The 10,152-nt window shown below is 56.8% G+C and overlaps 1 protein-coding gene across 2 annotated transcripts in view; it reads right to left on the bottom strand.

The window, feature by feature from the left end:
* Positions 1-6: 6 nt before the first annotated feature.
* ACTN1 (actinin, alpha 1) overlaps positions 7-10,152 on the bottom strand; it is a 49,805-nt gene continuing 39,659 nt past the window's right edge. The window contains exons 14-21 of one of the 2 annotated variants that reach the window (XM_008573715.1): positions 9,345-9,527; positions 8,945-9,079; positions 7,615-7,794; positions 6,756-6,902; positions 5,781-5,861; positions 3,508-3,573; positions 2,172-2,330; positions 7-192 (exon numbers count right to left, since the gene is read on the bottom strand). In XM_008573715.1, coding sequence (XP_008571937.1) covers positions 34-192; positions 2,172-2,330; positions 3,508-3,573; positions 5,781-5,861; positions 6,756-6,902; positions 7,615-7,794; positions 8,945-9,079; positions 9,345-9,527 — 1,110 coding nt within the window. In that variant the 3' untranslated portion in view covers positions 7-33. The remainder of the gene's footprint in view (positions 193-2,171; positions 2,331-3,507; positions 3,574-5,780; positions 5,862-6,755; positions 6,903-7,614; positions 7,795-8,944; positions 9,080-9,344; positions 9,528-10,152) is intronic. The other variant, XM_008573716.1, reaches the window with a different exon arrangement.

The following is a 10,152-nucleotide window of genomic DNA, read 5'->3' as shown; positions in this document are numbered from 1 at the left end:
GGGGGGGGGAGGGCGGCAGGGCCGGCGGGCGGGTTAGAGGTCACTCTCGCCGTACAGCGCCGTGGAGAAGGACATGTAGTCCAGAGCACCGGGCACGGCGTCGGGGCCGGTATAAGGAGCCATTCGCGCGATGCAGTACTCGGCCTGGTCGGGCGGCAGCTCCCGGCGTAGCTCGTCCACGGTGATGTAGTTCTGCGGGGAGAGCGGGGTCAGGGCGGCCGCAAAGCCCGGCGGCCATAAAGCGGGGCGACGCGGCCATAAAGCGGGGCGACACGGCCGTAAAAGGCAGCGGCCGTAAACCTCCTCGTGATGCCAGGTACACTGTACCGTCCCCCATGCTCACCCCCTGCCAGTATTTCCAGATGTCTGTTATGCACATATACATACAATACGTATTTTTTAAATTACCTCATGTTTTCACTTCAGCACTTGCTTTAGCCTTTTTCCACACTAATTCGATGTGCTAATGACACCTGTAATCCCATGTACCATTTTAGTCTGCAGTAACCTCATGCTGGAACACTATAAGCAGCATTCTGGTGGAACTTAACAGATTCCTGGGAGCCCCCACACCCACTCAATTGGGTTCTCTGAAGGCCTCGGCCAGAGAGGCTGGTTTTAATGAGCCCTCAGCAGGTTAAGATGAGCGTCCAGGTTTGGGCATCACTGCTACAGATGGCATCCAAAATCTGGCTGGGTTATCTTAACCAGAACTGTTGCAAAAATGTGGACCTGCCCCACCACAGCCAGCTCCCAGCAGGGGCCTCTGCCTTCCTGATACCCCGCCCCCGCCAGACTCACCTGTGATAGGTCTACTTGGAAGCTGCTTCTTTCAGGAGCTTTAGGGTCCAAGGGAGCTCTCAGGGGCTCTGATCCACACCCAGCCCCATGCCCTACCTCTGCCAGGGTGTCCTAGGAACCAGTTTGAGGGCGAGTGGGGCTGCCCTCAGGTCACTCCCAAAGTCAGGAGACCAGGTCCCTTTCTGGCCCTCAGTTTTCCTTTTCTAAAAACTAGTCACACTTCAACGAGATGGTTTCTGAGGATCCTTGCAGCTGAAAGGTGCTATGACTGTAATGAGGGTGTCCTTAAACTTAAATCAGACCTTCAGTGACCACTTTGTAGGTTCAGCTTTTATTCCCTTATATGTGGGTACTTCAAAATGCTCATGGAAAGATTCGTATTATCTTTTAATTCTATTTTTCCACAAAAGGTGCTATGACTGTAATGAGGGTGTCCTTAAACTTAAATCAGACCTTCAGTGACCACTTTGTAGGTTCAGCTTTTATTCCCTTATGTGTGGGTACTTCAAAATGCTCATGGAAAGATTCGTATTATCTTTTAATTCTATTTTTCCACAAACTTCTTGAAGTACTCTCAAGGACTGAGACATTTCAGAAATTGTACTCCCTGTTGGCTCTCACTTTTTGTAACTGAATCTTTTCCGTTCTGAAGGAAGGATGAATTTTACAGAAGGAAACCCAGCCCACAGGCATCCCGCCCCCCAATTTCCTCTGGATGCTCTTTGAGTCTTTTCTATAATATTAGAAGGATCTGTTGCTCCTACAGATCCCTTTAGGTCCCTGGGCTAAGATGGTTGTAGGTCTGAGTGACATGTGAGTCCACCAATGGTCGTCTCATATGGCCAACAACTGCACTGGGCCTCTGATATCCACGCAGGCAGCCACACTGCATCCCTCCCACTTCTCTGCTGCCTGGTGGGGCGCTGCAGGGTACTTGGGAGATTTGGAAACCCAAAGTGGACCACTGTTCAGGATAGAAAAATGAGAGACATGCTTCCCTTCTGCCTCCACCTGCTTTCCATGCTTGTGCCTAAGATGACGTAAGGGTGAAGTCCCAGAGGTTCTCAGACGGACTTTCCATCGTCTGCTCAGTCACCCTCATCCACTCTACTGCTCTCCACCCCTTGTCATTTCATCACAAACATCACTGCCTGCAATGTCCCTGGCAGGGCATCCCCATAAGCTAACACCTTGGCTGAGCCCGGGTGCTGTAGAATTGGGTAGAGGTGGGCCACAATGAGAGGTCTGATGGGACCCCGGAAGAAGGGGCAGTTGGAAGAAGGTGCTCATGTCCCAGCCTTCTCCCCTCTAGATAAGAGTCCAGCCAATGCCTGCTGCCCCAGCACGGTGCCCATGCATAGCAGACTCACCTTGTCCCCAGCCAAGATCTTGAAGGAAGCCATGACCTGGTCTGCCGTATCTGTGTCAGCTGTCTCTCGGGACATGAAGTCAATGAAGGCCTGGAACGTCACTACCCCCAGGCGATTGGGGTCCACGATGCTCATGATGCGGGCAAATTCTGCCTCTCCCTGGAGGGAACAGCCATGCCCAGGCCTGTCAGCATGGCCTGCTGGGAATACCTCATAAGGACCTGAAGCCTCTGGGGGCTCAGAGTAACCTGTTATTGGAAGAGGCAGGCTCAGGAGCCCCCTGACCTAACCTTGGTTGTCCTGAGGGTGTGACGGGGACACAACACTACAGTGGAGACCTAGCTCAACTGGGTCTTTCACCACACCTACAAATGCCTGGGTTCTTTGAACAAATAATGCTGATAATAATTATAATGACAACAATGGCCAACACATACATAGCATGTACCATATGCCACGCACTACCCTGAGTGCTTTATATGTTTTAATTCATTTAATCCTTACCACAACTATATGAAGTAAGTGTATTACTTCCATTATACAGATGTGAAATCTGAGTCCCAGACAGGCTAAGCAACTTGCCGAACGTCACACAGCCAGGAAGGAGTGGAGCTGGCATTTGAACTTGGGCAGTCTGGCTCCAGAATCTGTTCTGTCCCCACCACACTGTATTTTCTATGTGCCAGACACGTGCACAGCACTTACGTAAGTTCCTTCATTTATCCCCTACAGCAGTTCTGCAGGGCTCCCTCACTTCATCTGAGGCCACGAGCTGGTGATGGCAGAGCAGGGATCACTGCTAAGTTCGCTGTTCTAGCCCCTGCCCTTGTCCCTGTGCTTTGCACCATGGCCCAGTAGTCATCTGACTGCTGGTCTGAGAAGCTAAGCCGCCTGCCCTGCTCTGAGAAAGTTAGGGAGGGCCTGGGGTAATGGCAGAGCTGCAGCAGACCTGACTGGAGCTGGCATCAGGGTGGAGGTAGAAATCTAAATTTCCACACCTCATGGGAGATGAAGGGAAGCCAACCCCAAACCCGGAATTTCCCAAACCACTGGTCCTTCCAGCCTCGGGGTAAGCCTGGCCATCCACGTAGGAGTGAAACGGCCCGTTTCCACAGCAAGTACCAGGAGATAAACCGGCACAGAGACCAAGGTGGCCAGGCCTCCTGGACACACACAGGCCCCATGGCTGGGCCCGGCTTCCAGGGTGCCATCTTCCCCAAGGACCAGAGACTCGAGGCTGCTCTGGAGAAGGCAGCCCCTAGCCTGCGGGCCTGCAGCCGGCTGGCCGCCTCCTCACCAGGCAGGGCCGAGGCCCGGCAGAGGGGGTTTACGTTACCATGTTGTAACCCATGGAGATAAGGCAGGCGCGGAAATCATCCGTGTCCATCATGCCTGTCTTCTTCTGTGGGGGCAGTGGCACGAGACACAAGGAGGGCACAAAGGTGGGAGGAGGAGGAGCGGCCCAGGGCCAGAAGACAGGGCACAGACGGCCACAGAGGAGGATGAGGTGCATGGTTTGGGGGTCGAGAAGGGGAGGAGAGCACAGCAAGAGCGGATGCAAATGCATCCGGGGAAGTGGGCACAGAACGGAGGAAGCCAGGGCAGGGAGATGCAGAATCCACGTGCAGGACGAAGAGCGGCGAGGAGAAGGGAAGGCGGGCACCGGGCAGGTTCCCACAGAGGAAGACGCAAAGGGCAGGGGTGGAGAGACGGGAGGAGCACGACACAGGGCAGGTGGGGACGGCAGGAGAGGACGAGCCCCACGGCCCACACGAAAGGGGTCAGGGAGATCCAGACAGAGAGAAGAGAAAAAGGAAAAACGCGTTATTCCTCGTCCCGGATGCCACCCCTGGCTGTGCTCCATGCAGGAGGCGAGTACCTGGGGGTCGTTGCCAATATCATAGCCCAAGCTGATGAGGCAGGCTTTGAACTCCTCAGGGCCCAGTGTGCCGGAGTGGTCCTGGGGCCGTGGTGCGCCAGGCAGCCAGCCATGCGGTGCCAGGGAGGTGGAGGCCGTGGGGGGGGCATGCCCCGGTGGAGGGTGGCGTGTGTGGGGAGACATGGGGACAAAGGCATGCGGTGGGCAGGGTGGGAGTGGAGGGGACAGGGAGGAGGGGAAATAAAAGTGCACACGGTTAGACACACAGACGAGGTTCCAGAGGGTGTCCTCTCCCCAGCACACATGGCCCTGCTCCAGGAAGCAGGGCCAGAGGGGAGCACGAAGAGCCATGAGGGTGAGAAGCTCCCCCAGAAGTGCCCCAGCCCACCCAGGCATTAAGGTCTTCTCCCACCCAGGTGCCTGGAGGGCAGTGAAGCAGGCAGGGGCGGTGGGCAGCATGCTCCCACCCCTGTGGCCGCCCCCAAGCCCCAGGGCCCCAGGAAGCAGCGGCCCACTTAAAACACAGGCTGTCCTGGAGCTGGGATGAGAACCCAGGCCTGGAGATTCTGGTGTCCCCAGCAGCGTCCCCAAGGCCACCTGGATGGGTTTGAGGGCACCCCCTCCTCTACTCTGTCCCTGAGGCAGGGGTGAGGGCCAGTTCCTATAGCCAGGGGTCAGTGGCCTCCACTTTAGGGTTGATTCTTCATGGTAAGACAGCAAGTGTCAGGGGCCACAGGTCATCCCTCCACCCACAATATGAGCTCTCTCTCCAGGAAAGCAGGAAAGCTCCTGGGACACTGGGACAGGCTTCCCAAGGCCGGCCTGTGGGTCATACTGAGTCAGGGGACTCCCTCTCCCTGGGGTGGAGAGACGGGAGGAGCACGACACAGGGCAGGTGGGGACGGCAGGAGAGGACGAGCCCCACGGCCCACACGAAAGGGGTCAGGGAGATCCAGACAGAGAGAAGAGAAAAAGGAAAAACGCGTTATTCCTCGCCCCGGATGCCACCCCTGGCTGTGCTCCATGCAGGAGGCGAGTACCTGGGGGTCGTTGCCAATATCATAGCCCAAGCTGATGAGGCAGGCTTTGAACTCCTCAGGGCCCAGAGGGCACAGACGGCCACAGAGGAGGATGAGGTGCATGGTTTGGGGGTCGAGAAGGGGAGGAGAGCACAGCAAGAGCGGATGCAAATGCATCCGGGGAAGTGGGCACAGAACGGAGGAAGCCAGGGCAGGGAGATGCAGAATCCACGTGCAGGACGAAGAGCGGCGAGGAGAAGGGAAGGCGGGCACCGGGCAGGTTCCCACAGAGGAAGACGCAAAGGGCAGGGGGCACAGACGGCCACAGAGGAGGATGAGGTGCATGGTTTAGGGGTCGAGAAGGGGAGGAGAGCACAGCAAGAGCGGATGCAAATGCATCCGGGGAAGTGGGCACAGAACGGAGGAAGCCAGGGCAGGGAGATGCAGAATCCACGTGCAGGACGAAGAGCGGCGAGGAGAAGGGAAGGCGGGCACCGGGCAGGTTCCCACAGAGGAAGACGCAAAGGGCAGGGGTGGAGAGACGGGAGGAGCACGACACAGGGCAGGTGGGGACGGCAGGAGAGGACGAGCCCCGCGGCCCACACGAAAGGGGTCAGGGAGATCCAGACAGAGAGAAGAGAAAAAGGAAAAACGCGTTATTCCTCGTCCCGGATGCCACCCCTGGCTGTGCTCCATGCAGGAGGCGAGTACCTGGGGGTCGTTGCCAATATCATAGCCCAAGCTGATGAGGCAGGCTTTGAACTCCTCAGGGCCCAGTGTGCCGGAGTGGTCCTGGGGCCGTGGTGCGCCAGGCAGCCAGCCATGCGGTGCCAGGGAGGTGGAGGCCGTGGGGGGGGCATGCCCCGGTGGAGGGTGGCGTGTGTGGGGAGACATGGGGACAAAGGCATGCGGTGGGCAGGGTGGGAGTGGAGGGGACAGGGAGGAGGGGAAATAAAAGTGCACACGGTTAGACACACAGACGAGGTTCCAGAGGGTGTCCTCTCCCCAGCACACATGGCCCTGCTCCAGGAAGCAGGGCCAGAGGGGAGCACGAAGAGCCATGAGGGTGAGAAGCTCCCCCAGAAGTGCCCCAGCCCACCCAGGCATTAAGGTCTTCTCCCACCCAGGTGCCTGGAGGGCAGTGAAGCAGGCAGGGGCGGTGGGCAGCATGCTCCCACCCCTGTGGCCGCCCCCAAGCCCCAGGGCCCCAGGAAGGGGCGGCCCACTTAAAACACAGGCTGTCCTGGAGCTGGGATGAGAACCCAGGCCTGGAGATTCTGGTGTCCCCAGCAGCGTCCCCAAGGCCACCTGGATGGGGTTGAGGGCACCCCCTCCTCTACTCTGTCCCTGAGGCAGGGGTGAGGGCCAGTTCCTATAGCCAGGGGTCAGTGGCCTCCACTTTAGGGTTGATTCTTCATGGTAAGACAGCAAGTGTCAGGGGCCACAGGTCATCCCTCCACCCACAATATGAGCTCTCTCTCCAGGAAAGCAGGAAAGCTCCTGGGACACTGGGACAGGCTTCCCAAGGCCGGCCTGTGGGTCATACTGAGTCAGGGGACTCCCTCTCCCTTCTCCTCACTTGCCCAAGAAGTGTCCCACGTGGCAGCCCACACCCTGGGCAGTGCCCTCCAAGGCCTGGGGCAGGGGTGGGGCTGCTCTAGGCAAGCGCAGGGGTGGGGCCCTCACCCGGTCAAAGTGGTTAAAGGAGGCCCGGAACTCATTCATCTGCTCCTGGCTGATGCCTTTGGCATCCCGGGTCAGGATCTGGTTCTCCACCTCGTTGATGGTCCTGGCAATGGTGGTGAGCAGCTGCTCCCAGCCCACGCGGATGTGCTGGGGGTGACGGGCAAAGGGACTGTCAGCAAAGCAGCCCTAGGCATGGCCTCTAGGCCACCCCAACCCACTCCTCCCCCAACCACCAAAATGGCCAATGCAGTCAATCTTGGCCTTCTGTCTGGGTTCACAGTGTCACCAGAGGGAGAAGAACCAGGGTAAGGACAACCCACCAGGACAGAGGACCCTGGATGATAAAGGGGGCAGGGCGGTGGCCTCTGCCTGGGACAGCAAGGAGACCAGGACTTGCCAATGGGAGTCAGGTCAGGAGGGAGGGCAGATTTGGCAGTAGGAAAGATTAAAGGACAAAGAGCTGGGTGATTCCCTGAACCTTCAACCCCACACACGCACACACACATACACACTTTCCCACTCAAAACAAGTAGTCATTTAGAAAACGGGCCTAAGCCAGTGTTTGCAACCCATCAGCATCTGGGGGTGCTTGTTAAAAACTGAGATTTCTGAGCTCCACCCCAGAACTACTGAATCAAATTCTGCAGGTGCGGCCTAGGAATGTGCATTCTCAACAAGTTCCTTGGGAAATTCAGAAGTTACTGAAGACACAGAGCTTCAGGCATGAAGAGAAGTGAGAATTTATCTTCCAGCTATAACCAGTTTCCTTGGAAGACGGGCAACCACCCACGCCCCGAACCCCCACCCAGCCAGAGGGAGAACAGGAGGAGACACAGGAAGCGAGGCCAGCCCCGCCCACCTCCATGGTATAGTTGGTGTGCTTGTTGTCGAAGATGAGCGCCTCCTGGATGAGCTGGTGGTCGCCCTCCAGCTGGTCGATCTTTGGCTTGTAGTTGACGATGCTCTTCTCGTATTGCCGCAGGTGGCTGAGCTGGTCCTCCAAGGTCCCGTGCATTTCAATGGAGATCCTCCCGATCTCCTGCTCATCCAGAAGGGTGCACTTTGTCAGACCACCCCACTCTGAGCCCATGGGTTGGGGACTGGGGCTCCCAAGGTCATTGGGTAACCCCTTGGATGATTCTCAGCTCCCATCCCAGCCCTAGGAAGGCTGTCACTGGTAATTACTAAGACACATTCAGTGTGGATGCTCCTTGGTATGGAAACAGCATCATAAAGGTACACAGCAGGTATCATCACTAGGAAAAATGCCTTCTGTCTCTCAGGTACCTGTCAGCCTCAGGAAGGCAATGCAGAGTCAACTGCTAACCCAAATGTTCACTCCTTTGATTGCCATTCAAGTCCCCTTCCCAAGCCTTGTTCCCAACCATGGTCCACCTCAGACCTGCCCCGTGCCCACTGAGCCAGGATGCCTGCAGCCTCGGCACACCTGGCTTACCTCCTCACGGGCCATGCTCCTGCTGACCTGCCTCCTAGGATGCCTGCCCCGGCCCAGCTGAATCCCACCCATCCCCACAGGCCAGGCCTACTGCCCTTCTCTGTCTCAGTCATCCATGTAAACAAACCTTGTTTGTGAAAGCTCTTCTGTCCACTCAACCCAGCAAATACTTCCCGAGCATCTGCTAAGTGCAACATGCTGGGCGAGCAGGTGGAGGGGGAGTGGGACACAAGAGTGAACTTGACATGGTCTCTGCCCTCAAGCAGCTCCAAGGCCATGCTCTGGCCAAGGAATGGCCCTCCCCAGGTCTTTGATAGCACCCCACTATCCAGCTCACACAACTCAGCAAAAAATTCTATGCTCAACTGGGGTCAGTTCTCTTTCTGGGAATAGCATCCACCTGACTAAGCCCATTGCTCAGGAGGGGGAGTAATGGAGGAAGGGAAGCCTGGTCAACAAGAAAGCCAAAGGGGTTAAGCTGAGTTGGCATCCAGGAGCTGATCCTCCTGTGGGACTTTCATGTGGCTTCTTAACAGTGTCCTGTGTTGGTCTTTGCTCCCAGATCACCCACTGGGACCAAGCCATGAGGCCTTCCCTGCACAGGCCTCTACACCCCCCTATAGGACAGCAGGCCTAGCATGGGCTCAGACCCGGGAGCAGACAGCAACCTGGCTGGTGGGGCAGTGCTGGGAAGGGTGGGAAGGCCCCTGCTCTGCTCCCCGTGAACACCCACCTCCATCTTGGTCTGGATCCAGGGCCCGATGACGTTGGCCTGAGCCCCAAACTGCTTGCGCAGCCTCTCATTGTGCTGCTGGCGGGCATGCTCCTCGGTCAAAGCCTGGTCCCTGCGTGGCACCAGTTGCCTCACCTGGGGCGGGAACAACCATGGGACTTTGGGGATGGGCCAGCCATCTGCCCCATTAGCCAGGTGAGGACATGGAGGACCCATGAGGGGAAGGCACTGGTTAGTAACAGAACAGGGGTGAAGATGTCGACCTGCTCCAGAAAGTCAGTCATTCATTATCCAGACAAATAATTAGTGCTTACTACACATGACAATTAAAAAAGTAAAATCGATGAAAATCAATCAGTGAAACTTACAACCCAGCCATCAGCCCAGCCCTTTGACTCACGTGGTCCCATTTGCCATTGATCTCCTGAGGTGTGATGGTCGTGTAGGGGTTGGTGCCTGCCATGTTGACATGATAGGTCTGGACAATCTTGGACACCTCGTTGTGGATGCCCAGGATGGCCAGGCGCTCCTTGTCGGCATCGGGGAGGGTGGCTTTGAACTGCTCATGGGCTGTGGTCAGTCCCTGGACAGAGATGGGGATGCAGGAGGAGCACAGTCACTCAGAGGGACTGGGGCCTGCCCTGGACAAGATGATCGAAGGGGACCTGGAGGCATCGAATCAAAGATTCTTGGGGCCAAAAGAACCGGGATGGCAGGGGTGGCCACAGGTAGGTGGAGGCAGAGTCATCAAAGCAATGGCTCCATCTGATCGAAGGGGACCTGGAGGCATCGAATCAAAGATTCTTGGGGCCAAAAGAGCCGGGATGGCAGGGGTGGCCACAGGTAGGTGGAGGCAGAGTCATCAAAGCAATGGCTCCATCCTTGGGGCTGGGGAAACTGGCAGCAAGCACGCTGGGATGTTCACTATCCCACAGTCAGATCAAGGACAAGAGATGCCCCAGAAGTGAGTCCCCAGGTGACCTCCCCCAACATTGGCTTCCTTAGTTCTTTGCAAATCTTTTATTTCTTTTTGTTTTGGTTTGATTTGGGTTTTTTAAATTTTTTTTTCCTTCTTTGTAAACATTTTTATTTTTTTTTAAAGATGACCAGTAAGAGGGGCCGGCCCGGTGGCGCACTGGATAGTGCGACGCTTGGGAAGCGTGGCGGCGCTCCCGCCCGAGGGTTCGGATCCCACATACAGACCGGTT

The sequence above is a fragment of the Galeopterus variegatus genome, unplaced genomic scaffold (genome assembly GCF_000696425.1).
Source record: "Galeopterus variegatus unplaced genomic scaffold, G_variegatus-3.0.2 Scaffold958, whole genome shotgun sequence".
Classification (NCBI taxonomy): Eukaryota; Metazoa; Chordata; class Mammalia; order Dermoptera; family Cynocephalidae; genus Galeopterus; species Galeopterus variegatus.
Note: the sequence above shows the minus strand (reverse complement) of the source record. Positions and strands in the feature narration are given on the sequence as shown.